Raw genomic sequence first — 24,044 nt, 5'->3', positions numbered from 1 at the left:
GACCAAATTCTGATTGCTCAGGATCATGACGACCTGAGTTACATGACCCGGAAGCTAATAGAAGAATATAACAAACGGGGTCTCGAAGTCAACATTAAGAAAACTGAAGCCACGTGTATTGGAGGAACAAAGCAGTCCATGAACGGCATTCTGTGGGACCAGACAATATCTAAAGCGAACAAACAGCTCATATACAATAGCACACTTAAAAGTATAATCACATACGGCAGTGAAGTTTGGCCACTGAAACAAAGAACGGAGAAAATGCTACTAGTAACAGAAATGGACTTCTGGAGAAGAGCAGCATGCAAATCAAGAAGAGATCGGATACCAAATGAGAGAATACGAGAAATGATGGGAGTCACACATACAATAATTGATGACATAAAAACAAAACAACTAGTATGGTACGGCCATGTACAGAGAATGCCAGATGACAGGATCCCTAAGCAGATTTTGGAATGGACACCACAAGAGAGAAGAAAAAGAGGAAGGCCGAGAAGAAGCTGGAGGGAGGGAATTGAAAAAGAACTAGAGGAAAGAGAAATCCCTCCAGGTCTATGGTTAAATAGAAAAGAATGGCGGTTAGGAGTCGGAAGGCGTCGGAGAACGCTGTAAACCGATAGTAGTAGTAGTAGTAGTAGTAGTAGTAGTAGTAGTAGTAGTAGTAGTATCAATTATCTGTACACCCTGGTATGTGAGCTGTTTTACTACTTCCATGTTAGCGTCGTCTATTGTCAAATTCTGCAAGTTTTGTTGGTTTCTTGATTGTATTAGGGCTTAAGTTTTATCTACGTTGACGGCTAGCCCTATTTCTTTCACATTTTCTTCAAGGTCCACATAAAGTTCTATGATGTCTCTTGTTACATTAGAAATTGCTTAGACTTCGAGTTAGACCCCCACGACACGTGGGTTTGTTTTTTCCGGAGGATGGATCCTCAAATTACAGATAGAAACTAGTATCTATCCTCATAAACAGCTAAGCGGCTGTACATCAAATAAGCGTTCTATGCAGTAATTTGGAATTTGCTAGCGCGCACAGTATGTTGTCATAATATATTCCTATACAGGTTCCATTGTATAACAGTTTAAAATCTTTACCATAAACTTCAAAGAAATTATCAATAGAAGTTAGCTACTACAATTGCAAATTATTATCTGTCTTCGGCTGTTCTTATTAGCTGTTTAAAATTTAGCACTATCCATTGTCGGATATTTCTTAGCCACATAGTCTTTTCCTTCCTAGTCCTATATTTCCCTCAATCTTTCCTTTCACTATTAGTTGACCACATAAATCCTGATCTAGAAATAAGATCGAGAGTAGAACAGGCCACAAAATCTTTTGAAAAAGTTAAAAGACTGATATGTGATGCTTGAATATAACTCGAAATTCGACTACGCTTATTAAAATCCTACGTCTGGTCGACTTTTCTGTATGCAGGTAAAACCTATACCCTTAACACAGCAACCGTAAATAAATGTATATCTACCGGACAATTCTGAAAATTTCATGGACATCGCATACCTCAAACGAAGATGTGCTCAGCATGGGCAAGGCTCCATTAGTCCGTTGCGTTGCGACGTCGCAATGGAACAACGCATTGTATGCCACATCTGCCTTGCGATGGCACTGCCATCAAACAACACCCTTGTCCGTCGATCCGTTGAAACATCACAACTGATCGACGCGACGCAACGCAACGCGCTGGTGGGGCCTCGTTCCGATGCGTTGTTCAGTTGCGACGTCGCAACGCAACTCAGCGCAACTCACTAATAGAGCCTCGCTCTATGTAGCCTAGGTATGATGTTTTTCTTTCACTGTGTTAAAAAGTTCTCGTTCTTTGACTATTCTATGCAGCACTTCTTCGTTTGAGGTATGCGATATCTATGAAATTTTGGGGATTTCCCGGTAGATACACATTTCAAATGGCTCCAATTTATTTACGTTTGCTGTGTTAAGGGTATAGGTTTCATTTGCATAAAGAAAAGTCGACTAGACGTAGGATGTGATAAAGATAGTTGAATTTTGAGTTTTATACAAGAATCACATAGCATCCTTTTAATTTTTTTAAAAGATTTTCTGGCCTGCTCCACTCTCGATCTAATTTCTAAAATGTAGCCAACACCCACTTAAATATATTAATATATTTATAATTATACTGTACTTAAATTTCTTGACCTCTTCTAAAATGTGCTCGTTTATTGTGCAAGGTTGAGGTACATTCTAGTTTTTTCGGATTTACATCACCTTGGTTTTCATAATTTTTATTTTTGTGTCGAATTTCTCACAGATCGAGTTGGTCTTGTCGATGAGTCGTTGTAGATCCAAGTCGGAATCCGCAATCAACACCGTGGCATAGGCGAATCTGATTCTATTTATGTTTACGCCATTCACCTTGACTCCGTCCTTGGAAACCTCCAGTGCGTCTTTAAATAGAAATTTGGAATAAAGATTAAATAGCAGGGGTGACAAAACATATCCTTGTCTAACTTTCCTCCTAGTTTCTACTTCTCAGGACGTGGAACCTTGAATCTTAATTCTGGCGTTTTACCAGTATAAATTATCTGGTAGTTTGATGCCTTTCCCTTCTAAACCGACTTCTTACAGTAAAATAGTACATTGTGTCTTACTATCATATATGTACAAAAGTACATATTTTGTCGGAATTCCATCCGAACTATCTTGCAACGGATATTACTCTAAAATTAAAACGCTCTGATAGTACATTGGGTCTTACTCTAAAATTAAAACATAACTATAATATACTTACTTGCATACATCACAGATATATATGGTATTAATCCTAGAAGAGTAGATACGTTTGGCATAACCGATTGCGCAGACTCCGACTTATCAAACATGTAGCTAACGCAGGAACAAAACAAAACTGAAGCGGGGCAATAGAGAATAACCCATATTGCTAAAACTGTTATTGAGGAATTTGAAAAAGTCGGTGGTTTCATAACAACAATAAGAATTATTAACAATATAGTTATGGTTGCCATTAATAAGATTTGAACCAGGAAAAAGCTTGTAAAGTAAACGGTGAAAGGAAGTCCATTAACTCTTAACTGATTTCTGGCTTTTATCTGAAAAAAAAAGTTAAAAATTTAAAAAAAAACTGATAAAATTAAATTAACGCTTTATAATTTTCTTAGAAGCAATATGTTAATTAAAAATTTAATCTAATTATATCACATTAAAACACCTACTTTTAAAAAATTTTATTTTATTTTTTGTTTATTTAGCTTAAATGCCTCGACATCTAGGACCATTGGCATGGGACAGTTGATTTCGCAATCAGATCATAAAGTAATGTGTAGTGTGTGTTGATTAGATGTTTTTGTTACTTGTAAAGTCGACTTCATGTCGTTGCAAAAGCGCCAATTGTACAAGAACTTCTGCGGTCCCTCAGGTGAGTACCGATCCCACAAGGATTGAAATGATTGCTATCTATTAAATTTTTAATAAAGAAAAATTTCCTATCCAGCTGGGTTTCGATGTCACAACCCTTGGCTCCAAAGTTATGCTCCATTACAGCTGAGCCACAGATGGGGTGCATTTTAAATTTAATTACATGAAATTAGAATATGGTGACCAAGACATAAACGAAATAAATATATTAGCAAGTAATTGCACTTCGTAAGTCCTAGGTTTTCAACCAAATTGATCGAAAGTAGAACAGGAAGTCGATATTTATTAAACTCTTCGTGTAACTTTGCGTGGAGTGATATAAAATTTCACTCAATTTGAATCATTTTTACTAAACTTTCGGTTATAATAATTATAACAATTATTGTGTAAAAGAAAATATCTTCTAAACCTGAACTAAAAATTTAAGCTCAACTTTTCAATACGCTTGGATTGATGTGTCACGTGTACTATTTCTGCGACTATTATATGGCACTTCCGGTTAGAAATTTTTAACCGTACCTGATATAAAAACCAAAAGTTCACATTTGTTATCATTTTGCTAAGGCAGGTCAAAAAATTTATCGCTTATACTATTTCGGGGACTTTAAAACGGTACTTCCGGTTTCAACTCCAAAACCGGAAGTCCGAGGTCAAATTTCTCATTTTTAATACTAGTCCGTTCTTTAACGGTAAAATATTGCAAAACCTCTAAATTTTAAAGAACCGCTTGGATTAACATGAAATTTGGCATACACATAGCTAACAAGTAAAAGAAAAAAATTGATATTGTGCCGATTTGTGCTTTGGCCCTGGGGGTTGTTTTGACCCCCTCTTGGGGCTGAAAAAATATTCGTCCAAAGTAAGTCAGGAAATGGATAAACTGGCTAATTCTAAGTAACTTTTGTTCTCTATAGAGTTTTTTCAATAAGTCAATACGTTTCGAGTTATTTGGCAGTGAATATGTTCATTTTTTCAACAAAATATCCACGCTTTTAGACGGTTTTTCGCAAATAACTCAAATAGTAAGTATTTTGTCGAAAAAACATTTGTAGCAAAAATATAGCCTGTAAAAAATTTAAAAAAATGGTCTATATACCACGTCTCTATACCTAGTAGAAGCAGAGTTATAGCTAATGAAAATAGGTTCATATTCGTCACATTCCAGATGGAATATTTTAACGTGAAATAACCAGAAATGAAGCACATTTCGGGAAAAACTCATTAGAGCTTATTTAAAGTGTTTAAAAAAAGCTTCATTTTTGTTTTATAAAAAAAATTTCTAGCATCAAAGTAAACAAGTTACGCGCAAAATAAAGTTAGTCCCTTTTTGTTTTGGTAAAAAAATCGAGAAAATCACCCCTTAATTAGTATCTTAAATGAACTTAATCATTACGACTTCACAAGTTTGTTGACTCGTGTATGTATTGTTTATATGATCTGTAAGTTTCATCGGTTCAAAGTGCTTATTTTTGAAAAAATTTGGTTTCAAAATAAAATTTTTCAAAATTTAATTTTGAAAAATATGCTTTTTTTTTAAAATAACTTAAAAATTGTTAGAGATACCAAAAATTTCGAAAAACAAAAAAAGTCAGTATTACTAATACTGACTTTTTTTGTTTTTCGAAATTTTTGGTATCTCTAACAATTTTTAAGTTATTTTAAAAAAAAAGCATATTTTTCAAAATTAAAATTTTGAAAAATTTTATTTTGAAACCAAATTTTTTCAAAAATAAGCACTTTGAATCGATGAAACTTACAGATAATTATAAATACAACATAACTAAAATAATTTGTGGAGCGGTAACGATTAATTTCATTTAAGTTGCTAATTAGGGGGTGGACTTCCCGAATTTTTTTTGCCAAAAACAAAAGGGACCAACTTTATTTTAAGCGTAAGTTGCTTAAATTTAATGCTAGAAACTTCTTGTAAAAACAAAAATAAAGCCTTTTAAACATTTTAAAAAAGTTATAATGGGTTTTTTTCCAAAAAGTGCTTAATTTTTTGGATATTTCACGTCGAAATATTCTATTTGAAATTTGGTGAATATGAATCTATTTTTCATTGGCTGTAACTCTGGTTCTATGAGATCCAGAGACCTAACGCGTACACCAATTTTTTTACTTTTTTATAGGCTATATTTTTGCTAGGATGGGTTTTTCGACAAAATACTTACTTTTTTAGTTATTTGCGAAAAACCGTCTAAAGACGTGGTTATTTTGTTGAAAAATGAACATATTCACTCGCAAATAGCTCGAAAAGGATTGACTTGGCGAAAAAGCTCTATAGAACAAAAGTTACTTAAAATTAGTCAGTTTACCCATTTCCGGAATTATTTTGGACATATATTTCTTCACCCCCAAAAGGGGGTGACAGTCACCCCCAGGGAAAAAGCACACATCGGCACAATATCACTTTTTTTCTTTGACATGTAAGCTATACGTATGCCAAATTTCATGTCAATCCAAGCAGTTCTTTAAAATATAGAGCAAAAACCGTGAAAGAATGTACTATACCATCCTTGGGTTGTAAGCTTTCATTCGATAACTCATTTGTCATTATATCAATATTAATAGCGGAGAAGTTATAGTAGCGGACGAACCGACAGACAGTGATGAAACTCAGTGGATCGGATCGGTAAATAAACATCAAAGGTAAAATTTTTGTTGGATTAGTCATTATTTGGCCATGCTAGAAAGGCACCTAGGTGTTAACGAATTAGGCAAACAGTTTCGAAAACATATAAAGAAGGAAGAAGGATATCTTGAGAAAGACACTCTGCCGAAGCAGTTGTAGTCACATAGTTTTATAACAAATTTTGTGGAAGTATCGAAAACAAAAGTTTTCAGTGTTTTATTGTTAGAGAAAGATAACTAATATATAAAAAAGAAGTGTTAAAATCCCATGACTATGAAGTAGCTTCTGCAATGTATTTTTCTTCTGAGGCCAAACATCTTATTGTTCTTTTTGGTAATTTAAAAATAACGGATTGGATAGCTTTACCAGAACTCCAAAAAGGGATCATATCGAAGATGAGGCTCGAACAATGAAAAATATGTTATTTTGGAGGATACTAAATTGATTTCTTTCGAAACTGATTTGATTGCATATTAAGCTGAGGCTAGTTGCCGTCTAAGACAATATCTAGAAATTTTAAAGATTCAACGGTACTGATCTGGCTGTTATCAAGAGACATGAGTTGCAGATGTCCTTTACAGGATAATGCTACTGTTTTATCTAAGTTAAAAGAGATTTCTGAAGCTATTTCTTTGTGGCATTTATATAATTTACTATTACTATTCTAATTGGGAAGTAGGCCACAATTTTAGTTGAATCATGATTTTATTGACGTTTCGAATTAAACTGTGGCTTATTTTTCAATTAGAATAATAAATTAAAAAAGAACAGATTAGAGTCGGACCAGATTTTTATTGTAAGTTGAATAAAAGTTATAGTAGCAGGAAAAGTTGTAAGCAATAATTAAGTTGATTTAAGTGAAACTCATACATCAGCAAAAGGAAAAATATGTCCATCGGTTTTTAAACTACTGACGTCATGAATAAAGTTAAAAACAAAGAAAGGACTCGATACTGACCGTTGTGGTACCCCACATACGATGTTTTTAGATTAGAGTCTGTATCCTTTGATCTAACCAGTTGTTCCATATCATCTAAGTAAGATTGGAACCAATTCAACGAAATAACTGGAATTCCGTAAAAATGATTTTTTTTATCAAAATGTCGCTTGTCAAAATATCAAAAGTTTTGGCATATTTTGGCATTTTTTTACTTTAGAACCAATTCAACGAAATACCTAGAATTTCGTAGAAATTTAGTTTTTTTTTCAAAATGTCGTGATTTACGCAATCAAAAGTTTTGGCATAGTCATAAAAAACAGTGGCAGTTATAAAAACTTTTTGAAATCACATGAAGTAAACAAAAGTGATTATTGTAATTTTGAAACATTAAGTGAAAACTAAATTATTAGCCCGATCAGGGAACACAAAATTTTACGAAAACCTCTAAAAAAATAAAGGAAGGATGAAAATTTGGGAATAGGTAGTTGAAATTGTCTATTATTATATAAGAAAAAGTTTACAATTCTACATCCCCTCCGTTTTACAAAAATTGGGAAATACGGGGTGAGAAATATTTTCTCGGGAGTGAAAAAATATACGTTCAAAATAGACCCGGAATTGGATAAAATGACTAATTCTAAGCAACTTTTTTTGTTCTATAGAGTTTTTCACTAAGTCAGGGCTTCCCAAACTTATTCGTACTGGGACGCCTTTGGGACTTTGCTATTTTTTTACGACGCCCCTCAACTAAACCCCCAATAATACTTAACAATTTTAGTACTAGCCTAGTAACAGGTTATAGTTATGACAAAAGCACAATTTGAACATTTATAATTTTTACTTGCTTTTTTGATGTGCTTGCTTTTTTGAGCACAGCTTATGAAACCGGGGCTTCAGTTTGAAAATTACCACTCACATCTATTTTTCTAAGTTTATGTTTGACCTGTACTTGTTTTTAATTACTGCAACTGCAGAAAAGCGCGTTTCGCACAAGTACGAAGTCACAAATAGCAATAAAACCTTTAATGCAGCAGTGCTGATGGCATGATATTTATGAGAAACTGAGCTCCAAAATTCAAATAGTTTTTCTGAATTCAAAATTCAGTGTGGATGACTGAAAAGGGTTTCTGACCTGGTGATATTACTCCAGATCTTCGGGAAAATATTGCTCAAAGTGTTCACTCAATGATAACATGTGTTGTATAAACATATTTTTTAAAGAGGGATCGAGGATTACTATCAATTTTTTGTGTAGAATACCTTGTAAAGCAGGAAAACAATCAATTTCTTGATCTTCTAATTTTCTCTTCCATAAGAGCAACTTCTTCTAAAACCCAGTAATTTTATCTGCCAATTGCAGGATATGAGTATTGTTTCCCTGCAAAAACTTATTAAGATTATTTAATTTGTTAAATATGTCACAGAGGTATGCTAATTTTATTATAAACTCTGAATTAATAAAGTTTTGGGCATCATTATGTGATTCTGTAAAAAGCAATAGTTTTAAGTAATTGGGATCGGTATTACAGAGTAATGGAGAAATAGATGGAGATGCATGCAGTAAAATTAGGGCTGGATGGATGAAGTGGAAGGAAGCGAGTGGTGTGTTGTGTGACAAAAACGTTCCAATGAAGCTGAAAGGAAAATTCTATAAAACAGCCATAAGACCGGCTATGATGTACGGAACTGAATGTTGGGCAGTGAAAAAGAAAGAGGAACAACGAATGCATGTGGCGGAGATGAGAATGCTTAGATGGATGAGTGGAGTGACAAGAAAGGATAAAATTAAAAATTAGTGTATTAGGGGAAGTCTAGGTGTGGCACCAATTGATGCCAAAATGAGAGAGCATAGGTTGAGATGGTTTGGTCACGTTCAACGTCAAGACGTTAATTATCCAATACGAAGAGTAGCTGAAGTGCAGATTCCTGGAAGGAGTGGGAGAGGAAGACCAAAGAAGACGAGGAGGGAGACGATTAGGCAGAACATGTTGGTAAAGGGGATTAATATTGATATGACCCAGGATAGAATTGTGTGGAGAAATGCAATTAGGGAAGCCGACCCCGCATATAGGGATAAGGCAAAGAAAATGATGATGATGATATGCGACTCTGTATGCAGATACGTGTAAAATTCATTTATTAATTCGTATAGACGTGCGAGTACGTTGTTTGTGGACAGCCAACTAAATTTGCAATAATAAATTAAAGAGGAGTGATCGGCCCCCACATCGTCACAAAGTTTATGGAAAAGTCTTGATTTCACGGGTTGCGTTTTAATGTAGTTTACCATTTTAATAATGCTATCCATCACAACACTAAGTCAGGTGTAATGTGTCCATTTTACATTTGGAGCCTTGGTTTTGATGAGAGATTGTAGTCCTCCATACTGTCCAGACATCGCTCGGGCACCATCCGTACACACGCCTACACAGTTATCCCAGTTAATATTATTTTCAGTCATAATAATATATGAGTTTAATATCTCGAATAAATCAGTAGCTTTACAACTTTCACACATTTTTCTGCAATATAACAAGTCCTCACCTATATTTGTTTCTTGTATGTACCGTACATAACATATCAATTGAGCATCAGTCGCCTCGTCCAGTTGAATGGCAAATAAACCTGAAAGCTTCCCCATAATTTGCTCATTAATATCTTCTGCCATGTCGTGAATACGACGAACAATTTTTTGAATAATTTCGGATAATTCAAGGGTCTATCGACTTGATGTTATATTTTTTATTTGATTTATTTATTAAATAAGCTTAAATAATAAGTTTAAAATCAGATAAGCATATTTTATGTATTAAAAATCCGCGATGACACGCGACGACCATGGGACAACGCCGCGACGCCCCAGGGCGTCGCGACGCACAGTTTGGGAAGCCCTGCACTAAGTCAATACTTTTCGAGTTATTTTCGAGTGAATATGTTCATTTTTAACAAGAAAAAACCTGTTTTGGTCGGTTTTTCGCAGATAACTCAAAAAGTAAGTATTCTAGCGAAAAAAATGTTCTTAGTAAAAATATAGCTTATAAAAAATTGAAAAAAAAATGGTGTACGCGTGAGGTCTGCAGACCAAGTAGAAGCAGAGTTGTAGCTAATGAAAAGTAGGTTCTTCTTCGTCAAATTCGACATAGAATATTTCAATGTGAAATAACCAAAAAACAGAGCACTTTTCGGAGAAAATTTATTATAACTTTTTTAAAGTGTTTAAGAAAAGATTTGTTTTATTTTTTAAAAAAACTTGTAACATTAAAAATAAGTGAGTTACGCTCAAAATCTTGTTGGTCCCTTTTATTTTTTGGTACAAAAATCGCAAAAATCACCCACTAATTAGCTTCCCAAACAAAATTAATGGTTACCGCATCACAAGTTACTTTACTTATGTATTGTCTATATTATCTGTAAGTTTCATTAGTTCAAAGTGCTCATTTTTGAAAAAAGTGGGTTTAAAATAAAACGTTTCTTTAAATTTTGAATAAAAATGGAATTGTTCATGGAATTAACTTAAAAATTATTAATAATAACAAAAATCTTAAAGAGTAATAAAATGTACGTTTTGCTTTTCTGAATATTTTTTCTTTTTTTTTCCTTGTTAGACAAAAATTGGTTATGCTATGGCTGTTCAAAATTTGCCTAAACTCGTGATTAGTTACTCGTTCAAGCTATTTTAACAACAGCTTTTTCAAAAATAGCACTTTGAACCGATGAAACTTACAGATCATATAAATAATACATACGCAAAGTAACTTGTGAAGTGGTAATGATAAAATTTATTTGCGATGCTAATTTGAGGGTGATTTTCACGATTTTTTTACCAATAAATAAAAGGGACCAACAATATTTTGAGCGTAACTCACTTACTTTTAATGTTACAAGTTTTTTTTGAAAACAAAAATAAACCTTTTTTAAACACTTTAAAAAAGTTAAAATAAATTTTCCCCGAAAAGTGCTCCGATTTTGAGTTATTTCACATTGAAATATTCGATTTGGAATTTGATGAAGAAGAACCTACTTTTCATTAGCTACAATTCTACTTCTGCTGGATCTACAGATCTCAAGCATACACCATCTGTTTCAGTTTTTTATAAGCTATATTTTTGCTAAGCATATATTTTTCGCTAAAATACTTACTTTTTGAGTTATCTGCGAAAAGCCGTCCAAAAACATGTTTTTTTCTGTTAAAAATGAACATATTCACTTGCAAATAACTCGAAAAGTATCGACTTAAGGAAAAAACTCTATGGAACAAAAGTTGCTTAGAATTAGTCATTTTGTCCAATTCCGGACTTACTTTGAATGTATATTTTTCACCTTCGAGAGGGGGTGTTCCCCTCCATTTTTGAAAAATGGAGGGGATGTGGAATTGTAAACTTTTTCTTATACAGTGCGTAAATCGTTCAGCTGGACATAGGGAACATACATTGTATATATTTGGATACATAAATACGTACATTGTATTATATTAAGATAATTGTGGCAACTTCGCTCTCTCAATGACAATATAGTTGTTAAAATTAAGGTGCATTTGGATTTAGTGTCCGCAGTCATATAAACCCAAACAAACAACAAAACAAGGTGCATTAACCTCAAAATTGACAATTAATTTCGGGTGACACAAATAAACGTCAAGACATGATATTGCAGTAGAACTATTTTTGACCTAATGGGAAAACTGTGTGTTTAATTTGGAAATTAATTTTTAAATAAAAGATATTTTAAAAATTAAAGTAAGATTATTAATTCGTCAGTCAGAATCTTTGTTTTTAATTTATTTATGGACTGCCTTGCATTAAAAATCATTCATTATATTCGTTGTAACAGCTCTATTGCACCAGAAACTCGTATTCGAACAGAATTTTCAACTAACACAGGTTAGCGCAGTTGCCACAATTATCTCAATGTATATTCCCTATGTCCAGCAGAACGATTTACGTACTGTATAATAATAGACAATTTCAGCTACCTATTTCCAAATTTTCATCCCTCCTTTATTTTTTTTGTGGTCAGAATTTTCTTTGATCGGGCAATACGATTGACCAGAAAAAGTTTAACTTACCTCTCTTTCATACACCATATCAACTGCTAGTACGATTGGCGCAAACAGGAAAATCATACCCAAAATGAAGTTCCCTGGACTAGCAGGAGTAGGACTCACATTAGTTGGAGGTAGTTCAAAAGGGTATGTGGTAACTGCGATTTTTCCAGTTGTTGCGGCCATACTAAAATTATTATTTATAATATATTAAATTTATTATTCACTGTAATAGTCGGAGAGATAGAAGCGGATTTTGTGCATGATAAGTAATATGGAAAAACTATACGGGAATATATTGAATTAGTTGTGTACATGACTTTCACCAACGACCAGAAACCAGAGTTGGGGCCGAGGGTAGTTATAAGGAGTCAAAGTCGCGGATTTTATTATTTTTTTATTACGCTCATGATCGAGATAGTGAACCAAAATTTGGAAATAAGTAGGTCAGGACGTAACTAAGTAAAATCTTTAGGGGCGGAACGCTGCGTGGCCGACAAAGGGGTGGGGGTAGGGGTGAATATAAAAAATATAAAGGGTTTTTTGCGACGTTCGTGATTGAGATAGTGGACCAAAATTTGGGAATAAGTAGATCATGACATTACTAAGTAAAATCCCCAGAGCCGGAAACCAGAGTTGGGGATGAGGGTAATTATAAGGGGTCAAAGTCGACGTTTTTATTATTTTTTTTGTGACGCTCATGATCAAGAGAGTGCACCAAAATTTGGGAATAAGTAGGTCATGACGTAACTAAGTAAAATATTCAGGGTGACACGCTGCGTGGCCGACAAAGGGGTGGGGGCAGGGGTGAATACAAAAGATATAAGGGTTTTTTTGCGACGTTCGTGATTGAGAGAGTGCACCAAAATTTGGGAATAAGTAGACCATGACATAACTAAGTAAAATCCTCAGAGCCGAAAACCAGAGTTGGGCATGAGGGTAGTTATAAGGGGTCAAAATCGCCGTTTTTATTATTTTTTTTGTGATGCTCATGATCGAGATAGTGCACCAAAATTTGGGAATAAGTGGGTCATGAGGTAACTAAGTACAATCTCTATGGGTGGAACGCTGCGTGGCCGATAGAGGGTTGGGGGTAGGTGTGAGTATAAAAAATATAAGGGGTTTTCTGCGACGTGCTAGATTGTGATAGTGCACCAAAATTTGGTAATAAGTGGACCATGACTTAGCTAAGTAAAATCCCCAGAGCCGGAAACCAGAGTTGGGGATGAGGGTAGTTTTAAGGGGTCAAAGTCGCAGTGTGCATTATTTCTTTTTGTGACCCGGCACAACGTAGATAGTGCACCAATATTTGGGAGTAAGTAGGTTATGACGTAAGTAAGTAAAATCTTCAGGGGGCGGAACGCTGCTTAGCGTTCAAAGGGATGGTAGGCAGGGGTGAATATAAAAAATATATTGGGTTTTTTTTCTACCATCCCTTTGAACGCTAAGCAGCGTTCCGCCCCTGAAGATTTTACTTACTTACGTCATAACCTACTTACTCCCAAATATTGGTGCACTATCTCCATCATGATCGCCACAGAAAAAATAATAAAACCGCGAATTTTACCCCTTATAAATACCCTCGTCCGCCACTCTGGTTTCCGCCTCTGGGGATATTACTTAGTTATGTTATGGTCTACTTATTCCCAAATTTTGGTGCACTATCTCAATCACGAACGTTGCAAAAAACCCCTTACATTTTTTTATATTCACCCCTGCCCCACCCCTTTGTCGGCCACACAGCGTTCCACTCCTGGAGATTTTACTTAGTTACGTCATGACCTACTTATTCCCAAATTTTGGCGCGCTATCTCGATCATGAGCGTCACAAAAAAAAATAATAAAAAACGGAACTTTGACCCCTTATAACTAACTACCTTCCTTCCCCACTCTGGTTTCCGGCTCTGGGGATTTTAATTATTTATGTCATGGTCTACTTATACCAAAATTTTGGTGCACTATCTCAATCACGAACGTCGCAAAAAACCCCTTATATTTTTTATATTCACCCCTACCCCCACCCCTTTGTCGGCCACGCAGCGTTGAGCCCCTAGAGATTTTACTTAGGTACGTAATGACCTACTTATTACCAAATTTTGGTGAACTATCTCGATCATGATCGTCATAAAAAAAATAATAAAAACCGCGACTTTGACCCCTTATAACTACCCTCGGCCCCAACTCTGGTTTCCGGCCGTTGGTGAAAGTCATGTACACAACTAATTCAACATATTCCCGTATAGTATTTTCATATTACTTATCACGCACAAAATCCGCTCCCAGCTCTTAGACTATAATGTGTATTATGATTAAATTTCACCAGATATAATAAAGAAGAAAAAGTATGTCTTATATAAATACTTCAAATTAATCAAGAGTATATTACAATTCGTCTGATTGATATATCTGTCAAAAAAGTGAAACCATTATTAGGTTACTTATTACATTAATACATTATTAGGTAAAAATACTTCCTTCGGATTAATTATTGGTTAATGCTAACATAGTAGTATAATAGATGTGTTAACTAAAAAACTTAAAGGAAGAGGTTTAGAAAATAACAAAATCAAAACAAAATATCTGCTCTGCTCTAGAAGAGAAGAAAACAAGACGAGACAAATCAAGATAGAAAACTACACTTTTCAAAGAGTTCAACAATTTAATTATTTGGAAGTGATTGTGGATGGCAAAAATAAGAGAAGTGAAGAAGTAACGGAGCGAATACCAGCAGGCAAAAAACCTACTGAAGATATCAGAGGCTAACGAAAGACAAGAACTTATCCAGAAGCACAAAACTGAAGATATTAATAGTAGCAAACAGACCAGTAGTTACGTATGCAGCTGAGAAAATGTGCATTGAAGTAAGCATGAAGAACAGAAAACGGAGAAATGGGAAGAAGAATGAAACATGACCCCAGATACATAATGAAGGGAGAAGATACAGCTACAATTCGTGTTACCTATATAGAGGAGGCTGTATTCAGTTATAGAATTTTTTAGCTGTTGTTATCCGTTTATTATTATTTGTATGATATTGCGCCTTTAATATTAAAAGCAAACATTTGGACCTCGTTAGTCTAGATTTTCACTCAACGTGACTGGAAGTAAAACTGGACGTCGATATTTGAACTCTTCGTGTGCCTTTTCGTCGATCGATATACAATTTTACTTATTTTGAGTCAGTGGTATAAAAACCAAAAGTATATATTTGAATACGGGGTCGTGAATTGTAAGTTTTTTGAATTCCCTCTTGTCTTCTTCGCTTCAGAATCCATCTGGCTTGCAATTTTTAGAATCCATGAAGGTGTTACCAGTAAAATGGTCCAATAAGTTTTTAATTAAATATCTATTAGGAATATTTTTAATATCTTTTAATAAATTTAATATTTCTATTTAAATTTCTATTTTATATTTCTAGGTTAAAAACTTTAAAACTTTGACTTTCAGTTACTAGATGTCGTTAGACACCTAGTCCATGGACGTCAGTTGCAATGCGGGGATACGCTCTCGGAGATTAGTCACTTGGGGCAGAAAGCAGCAGGCCTGCGTCTCTCTGATGATGACTCCAAATAGAGTCGAAAATCGTCGATTTAGAGTGCTGGCTTGCACTCTCTGTTCTAAGTGAAAAATAAGACAGTTTTGCCTTCGCATTGCAACTGAATAAAAATGGTATACATTTTTGTTTCATATAACCCGAAAGCGCGACCATCAATATATCCCTTGTAATATTTCAGCGACATTTAAAGAGTACTTCCGGTTGCCACTTTGAAACCGGAAATCCTAGGTCAAATTCCTCACCTTTATTACCACCTTTGGCTTATAATCTCTCATTTGACGCCTCGTTTGTCATTATATTTCTTCTAATGACGGAGGAGTTGTTTTGAAGGATAAACAGAAATGGGTAGTTTAAGGTTTTCACTATTATTTTAATGTGTTAAAATGGGTAAAAAAATATTCTACGTTTAACAAAAATTTAAAAATGACTTACCTGTAAAAAGTATTGCTGATAAGATTAATAAACATTGGTAAGTTATTGGAATAGCTGCCATTGTAAAGTACGGATATATTTTGAGAAGAAGAACTAAAATCGTGAATGTTAAAAGATGCATAATGTGGAGCAATGTCTAACAATGAGGTAAATTCTCCATCATAAGTATCTAGCTCTGCTCCATTTTTCTCTAACTGATTCTTAAATGTAGTTAAATCTGCCGGACTCCCATTGTAGATACTAATATTATAGCCTAGGTAATGGCTCAAGTCTAATGGCATTGGATATGTTTTAGGTGGTTCGTATTTTTTTCCAGTGTCAATAACCTTATTTAAGTACAGTCCTAGACCTGTAAAAATAATTGGCAAGATGATTACCATCCACAGCTTCCTTTTCTCACGTCGTAGTCTCAAAAGTCGTAGGCCTATCAACGTTCTTAAATTTTGCGAAGTACTAGGAGTACAGCGAAATGCTTCCAATGAACGAATACCTTCGGTAAGAGCTCTGTTTTCTAAAAAATATATAATATGTAAATTACAGGGGCGGCTGTGGCAGGGAGGCGCTTGGGGCGCTGCCCTCCCACTAGCTCATTTAATGTAGTAGATATCTCATACAACTTATATTTAATGAATTTTTCTTTATTTAAAAATCTAATAAAAATATTCAGTCGATGCGACGCGACGCTCCAAAAAGTTTAGAAATATAAATTAACAGCTTTCACCCGCACCATTGATTAAAAACTACTACACAGTGTAGTTTTTAATTATGCCCGCACCCGAGGAAGGGCTCTTGTAAGAGCGACCGGACTCACTGTTGTCAAGTTAGAAAAATATCGGGCGCTAGATGATGACTTGCCGTGTGCGAAATAAGAAATATCCTCAGATGCAGGTAGTAACTGGCAACGCTACGGGATTTAGCTTGGCAGTCGGTATCGCACCAATATACTTCACCTAGGACACAGCCCGAGCGTAGTTTTCGGTCTGTGTTAAGTGTACAATTCTCAATACTGACTTTATTATTGTCGATGTCGATATCCAATAATTCGATATGGCAACAAATATTAATAGTGTATGCTTTATTAAGACAAAAATACTTTGTAGTTCGAAATTGTTTTAAATACAAAACAATAGGACCTCCTAGACCAAAATTGGACATAATTCAGGCAGGACAAAGTGGTAATAGAACTTTTAATCGTAAATTCAATGAGAAACATTATTTGTTAGCAGACTGGTTATTCGATTGTGAGGAGACAAATCGCTTCTATTGTTTTAAGTGTTTATTGTTTTAACCACAAGTGGACGAGTCTTGGACAATCCGTGGTGTAAATGATATTAAACATCCCTCAGAGAAAATTAAAAAACATAATGTTAGCTCCAAACTCCAAACACATCCAGTATTGTGTTGAATGCCAAAATTAGGGTCAATAAATATACAATCACAGTTAGATTCGGCTTTTAGAAGATCAATAAAGGAACATAACGATATAGTGACCAAGAACAGGTATGTTGTGATGGATGAGCGATTGTGGGATAACATCCACAACTATGTGATAAAGGTGCTGTCGATAAAAGAGAAAGTAGAGGTAGGAAGAAGGAGTGGTTGACAGCATAGGGGTAAAGGACGTGGTGGTCAGATGAGTGCGAGAGATGGAAGCTGATGCGTGATGGCGAGCGACTGAGAATAGGGCAAAAGAAGGACATCGGGGAGAAGTTATGCTCTAACGAGCGATTCCACCCTGATGCCCTAGTATGAGAGTGGTGGGGTTCAGCTGGTCCCTGCTACATCGAAGTTACGGGGGGCAGGGAGGTCCGACTTAGGGCCAAACTGGTCGACGTGACACTGATGAGGTTTTAGCTCAGGAACCCAGCACTGTCGGAAATGTTTACCTCCGACGCGATGTTTGTTTGCAGATTCCCCACCTAGTGATGAAAAAAAAAAGGACTATTCACTAGAATCCTTAAATACATGGATAAGTTTGTAACTAGCAACATTTTTTCGGTGTTCATAATTTCGTATTTGCCGCTCAAAATAAAAGTGCCCCACCGATATTTCTACTCACGAGCCACCACTGGTAAATTATATTTTAATATCTAGATATTTTATAAACATGGTGTATTCATGTATAGTACAATCACTCAAGCAATTCACCTGGCAATTCTAAAGGCATTCATGGATTTGTTTGAAATTTTGACAGTAGCTAAAAAATGATGCAAGTAACAAACCTGACTTGGTGCCAATGTATGCTTCCACCTCGAGGGTGAATGCCACCCTTTCTCGAGGATGGAATTTTAAAATTTTAAAATGACACAGGAAATCAATAGAGAATTGATTTTTATGAAGAAAATACAGAATAAAATTTTTTAATTAACTAATTAATTTCTGAGCTATTCACGATTAAAGATTAAAAAATTGTGCATTTTCAGGAAAAAATGATCCTTATTAAAATTGAAGCTCTTAAAAAAATAAAGAAACTAATTTTTTAGAAAATATTAAGCAACTTATGAGTCATTGAAAACGAATTTTTTGTTTTTCGTAAATGTATGCAAAGATTTGAGCTCAAATAACGGAAAAGATTTATTTTTCATAAAAAATGGTAATAAACATTTGTAAAGTAATTTTTTAAACCTTCAAAATAAGCTTTGATAAAGCCTCTATTTAGCTTGAAAATTAAGCAAGTTATGACGAAAATTATTCAAATACCTCGAATTAATAAAAGAAAAAATGAAGGTAAAATGTATGCCGTGTGCGTCAAAATTAATATTAATCGTAGTCCATGTAAAATTAACTTAATTTATGTTCAGATAATACGTTCCAAAAGTTAGAATTATTTAGAACAATTACATTTTGAAATAACTTGTTTTAAGTAAATTTCTTTTTTTTTTCGATTTTTTAAAAAATATGTTATTTTTTCAAAATATCTCAAAACAATTGGATTTATAAAAAAAAGTTTTCTAACCGAAAATTTTGCTTTTTTTATAACTCACGTAGCTCATAAATTAAGCCAGATATAGGCGTTTAAAGTATTGATTTCAATACAATGGAAGTGTCTTTTTAGCCTTTAACATTAAAATTCTCTGACTTAAAGGGTTTAGAAAGATTGCTTATCTTATCTTATAGCTTATGAAATTCCCTATAAAACGATGTGAGAGTGAATGCAGAAAACTTAAAAGGAAGCTGAGTTATTGTTAAAAAACCAAATACATTTTTCTAGAGATAATGTTTGAAAATTACGGAGCGTCTAAATTTTGATGTTTTTGGAGTATTTATTCTTTGATGCATGCAGTGTCTGCTTTGTATTTACATATCGGGCAACAAAACTCTCAATTTTGCTAATTGAGGATGGACAAAAATGAATGACACCTTGGTACCAAGAAAAATGACGGATATTCCTGCACTAGAAGAACTGCTTAAAATGATATTTTGCAATTGCAACAAAAAAAAATGGCTCAACTTTTGAGTGTCGCAAACTTGAATTATACTGCAATCAATCTTGCGGTTCTTGCCGTGGTTTGGAAGTTGAAGTTAAATTATTGATATATACTTTAAAAATCATATTTATTTTATACTTAATTTAATGTGGTAAAATAAATATTTTTCATTATCATCAAAATGTGAAGTTTAAAAAGTTTAATTTCCCTCAAACGTATATTTTTAAGGGATACAAATTTTATACATATATATATCATTATATCATAAGCAACAATTATTAATTTTCATTTTCTTAACGGATTCCAGTGCTTCAAGCTTTCAAAAAGATTTTGTCTACGGCCGTGCTAAAAGAGCCACTTTCCCGTACTGCGTATGTGAAAGTAAATTTTACCGCACGGCGTGCGGGAAAGTAAAATACCTTGTAATATGGCATTATAGTATATTATAATACATGCAATAAACTAATAGTTAGATATTATTTACTAATTTATTTCAAATTTATTTGATTGTGTCCATGTTTTAATGAAATTAGCGGGATAATTCGATGAAATAATATTTATTTATGAAACAGTTCGTAAAGTATGCTTTGTGTGAACGCACGCGATTTTTAGAGCACGAGCGACAACGGAGCGAGTGCTGTAAATCGCGTAAGTTCGCAAAAAGTACTTCACGTACAGTTTCATACAATATTTTATCTACTATAAACAAATAGAAAAAGCTGTAACTCTTCGTCACTGGAATTCAGTTCTATTCTACAATTTTTAGAACTTTGACATTTAAAAATTATAACTACTTTCAAACCACAAAACTGTCAAAACTTTTGTTGTAATTCATTGCTCATATTGTCATCACCATGACAACGCGAAAGTTAAGGATTGTCACCAACAACTCGAAAGTTACAAACAGTGGGAAAAAGTAAATCCCATTTAAAAAACATTGTTACTTCACGCACACTTTAATTAATTCCTTCACGCACTGCTATCTAGAATGATAGTTTTCACAAACTATAAACTTACATAATATGACATAGGGTAGATAAAATTATTTTGACATAATATTTAAAAGTCAGGGGTGAGAGCACGCCCAATAGAATTCTATTTTGCTGACGTCACAAAATCGAATTTCACATTGGGAGAATCGACGGTTGCTAGGCAACGTGACGTCACTAAAATATAATTCTATTTGGCGTGCTCTCACCCCAGATCGGTAGACAATTACAATGGTTTTGAATCGTCGTCATGGAAACAAATATCGTCGTCGTGGTAACCCATTATATTGAAAGTTTGGTTTTGACAACCTTGTCAAATAATTAATTTGTGTATTTTCACTTCTAAATAAAAATTAATATAACTCTAATTTTTGTGGCTTTTTTCGAAACGTACGGCCCTAGAAAAAATATTGTTCCTAACTCATGCGGAAAGTGTCTTCCCCGCAGTCGACTGCTTGCCCAAACTCCGCTATCGCGTCGTTCAGGTCAACGGCAGTCTCGTGCGTGAAAGTATCACTTTCCTCACTATTTAGAAAAATAACTATTTACATAATTTTTATGATAAGGGGTAGTTTTTAGGGGTTGAATCAAATTAAAAACTTGTATGTATCAGGTTTTTTATATTTAAATAATATATTTTTTTTCTATTTAAGATCGAAAACAAAATGATTTCATAATCTCAGCCATTTTTTAAATAAGTGTATGAGGGGTAGTTTTTATGGGTAGTATATACAAAAATGTCGAACTGTTAGTTACATTGTAAAAAAACAACAAAAATTTAACATGTTTAAACATATTGATGTCTATAACTGCTTCCATTTATTAATTTTCTATTCTTTCCTAAGTTTCATTCTTAGGGGTGGTTTTTGGAGGTTGAATTATTAAAAAAAAAATAAGTGTCAAATTTTTTGTACTTGAAGGAAAGAAATTCTACTATTACGATCCAAAATAAAAAAATTTCATGTTTCTTGGCCATATTTTTCAAATATAATCTTTGTATGAGGGATTGTTTTTAAGGGTTGTGAGCTATAAGATATTAAAATATTAAATTCATGATTCAAAACAATCAACATTTAACATATTTGAACATAATTTATAGCCCATTACAGCTTTAATTCATTAGTTTTCAATTTATTGAAGTAAGGGGTAGTTTTCACCCCATAACGAAAAAGAGCATACTTTGCGACAAAGTCAAGTTTGAAGAGGAGGGTAGAATGAACTTAATTCCAAATTTTCAAGAAGATCTATGGAGCCAATTATAATTGCGAGGTTTGGATCCATTTTAAGCTTGAATGATTGTACTAGTATATTATACTAAAAGTCAAACAATTAGGCGTGCACGTCCTAGATTTTATGACATAATTTACCGGTATAAACTTGACGGTAAATCAATTCATCCAATTTTTCCTCATATTTAGTTTTTTCGCTACCGTCAAGTTTAGGAGGAAATCGCTGTTGCCAAATTAAGACCATATATTAAGTATTTACCACAGCAGCCACCGGCTATATTGTTTTCCATTGTCTTTAAGAGTGTGAAACAAAGATATGTAGTATAAATTTCAATACATGTGAAGTTGGTTAAAATAAACGCTGTCTTATGATTATGAAACTGTCTACACAATAAATTCTGTTACTTTTAGTTTCTTGATTTGATTTTGATTCACATTATTGAATATTTCAATTATCTTCATTTCGTCTTCTCAGATTATAATTTGAAAATTTTATATTTTGATTTTATATCTAACCTCCATTATTATGACAAACTTTAGTTACAATTCCCAATGTCACCAAACCTAATAGTGACGTCATATAATATACTCGTCACTACTTCTATCCAATGAAATTCTCACTGTAACAGGAATGACATGTCAAGAAAATCTGATTATACTCTATAAATTTTTTCAAATATAAAATATGGCAACAAGGGGAAAATTGCGTGCAAGCCTTATTGTTTGACTGTGACCATACTAGTACATAGGTTACAGTTCAAGTTGATTATCCAGTTGGAGTCGACTATTCCTAGTTCGAGTCAACTCAAAAGGCTTGTTTTAGTAAAAGTTTCATTCAACAGTTTTATTCAACATTTCCTCGTAAAAGTAGACTCCAAAAGTATTGGGACCGTGCAAGTTCGGCAAAGCGACCTCTATTTCTACGCTCTGTACTTTTATTCGCACTTTTAATTATATTGGTCAATTATATTAGTCCTGGTTGCTGGATAATTGTCAAGACCATAGTCCAAAAAAATAATAAGAAGAAAAAATAAGACGCAGGTTATGTTTAGCAAACGTAAACAATTGTATGTAGTAAATAAAATCAGTTATTAAAATGCAGTACTGCAAGCAAAATACAATTAATTAAATTTACCTTTATATAATAATTGCATATCATATCAATATTGTGGAGTAATATATAATTTTTCTGCGTCAATGACAGAAGGTATGAAATATACGTCAATTTGACAATTTCAATTGACAATATGAATTATTTGAGATAGTTGCAATATTTCTCCGCGACTCGCGCACGGTCGTTTCTCGTTTCCCTTTCCAAGTACTTGCACACCGCGAATACTCTTCTAAATGACATTTAGTAATAGTTGATTCCGTTTAAATCATTAGCTCGACATTTACTAGTTAAAGTAGACTCTAACTGGGTATGTTCAAATCGTGATAAGTAGTTGAGACAGTCAAAACAAAGAGATGCGCATTCATCAAAAAGGCACGTAAGAGCTACATTTACTGAAAGACCGATCAAATAAAATGACAATACATGTAAATCAAAATGTAATTCCGTGCAGATTGGAATAAATTTTTTATCAAAGTTTAGGTAAAAACAAAAAAATATTTTCATAAAAGTATATGATGAATATGAGGGGATCGTTGTTTAAATAATTAAGAATGAGTAATTTTTGCTCAAAATTTACTTTTTTAACTGCTGCGGTAATTCATGTTTTTATTAAGGTTTATATAATTTTTAAATTTTATAAAGAGTCTTATATACAAGATTAACTAAATTAAATTTAACCCTTAATTTATTTAAATAATTGTGAATTGAAATTGAAAAACAAATTTTCAAAAAAAATATTATTTTGCACATACAGTTTTGCAGAAAAAGTTGCGATATGGTACCAGTATAAACTGAAAAAAAAAATTGGTTGATAAATATTAAGTATGTAGTTTATGAGATATTTAATTTGTTTTTATAAAATTACAGTCTACAAGTTTTTAAGGTCTCATTTTTTTTGCTTTTATGTACCTATATTTTTGACAAATGTCAAATGTTGACACACTATTGTTGACACTAGGTGTTGACACACTTACAAAAGAAAAAAACAATTATAGGACCATTTTTTGCCGAGATAGCTTTTCCAAGTGTAAAAAAGCATAATTTGTTTATTTATCAATATTAACATTTAAAAGTGAGTAAGTCATAATCTATTAGCCCTACTCCTAAAAAGCCATTTATACACATAATCAAAATTGTAGAATATTTTAAAAATTAATGATTTTCATAGCACCTTAAATAAAGAAATTTTGCCTGAAAATTGGCGGAGGAGTACCTACTATGCAATATCTCCGTCAATAATGGGCCAATTTCAATTTTTTTTTAAT

The 24,044-nt window shown here is 33.5% G+C and overlaps 1 protein-coding gene across 3 annotated transcripts in view; it reads right to left on the bottom strand.

The window, feature by feature from the left end:
* LOC126881333 (cholesterol transporter ABCA5-like) overlaps nt 1-24,044 on the bottom strand; it is a 230,361-nt gene that overhangs the window by 29,866 nt on the left and 176,451 nt on the right. For all 3 annotated transcript variants that reach the window (XM_050645556.1, XM_050645555.1, XM_050645558.1), the window contains 3 exons: nt 16,020-16,530; nt 12,056-12,218; nt 2,772-3,090 (listed from right to left, as the gene is read on the bottom strand). In XM_050645556.1, coding sequence (XP_050501513.1) covers nt 2,772-3,090; nt 12,056-12,218; nt 16,020-16,530 — 993 coding nt within the window. The remainder of the gene's footprint in view (nt 1-2,771; nt 3,091-12,055; nt 12,219-16,019; nt 16,531-24,044) is intronic.

Source organism: Diabrotica virgifera, chromosome 3 (genome assembly GCF_917563875.1).
Source record: "Diabrotica virgifera virgifera chromosome 3, PGI_DIABVI_V3a".
Taxonomy (NCBI): Eukaryota; Metazoa; Arthropoda; class Insecta; order Coleoptera; family Chrysomelidae; genus Diabrotica; species Diabrotica virgifera.
This window is presented reverse-complemented; position numbering and strand designations above follow the sequence as displayed.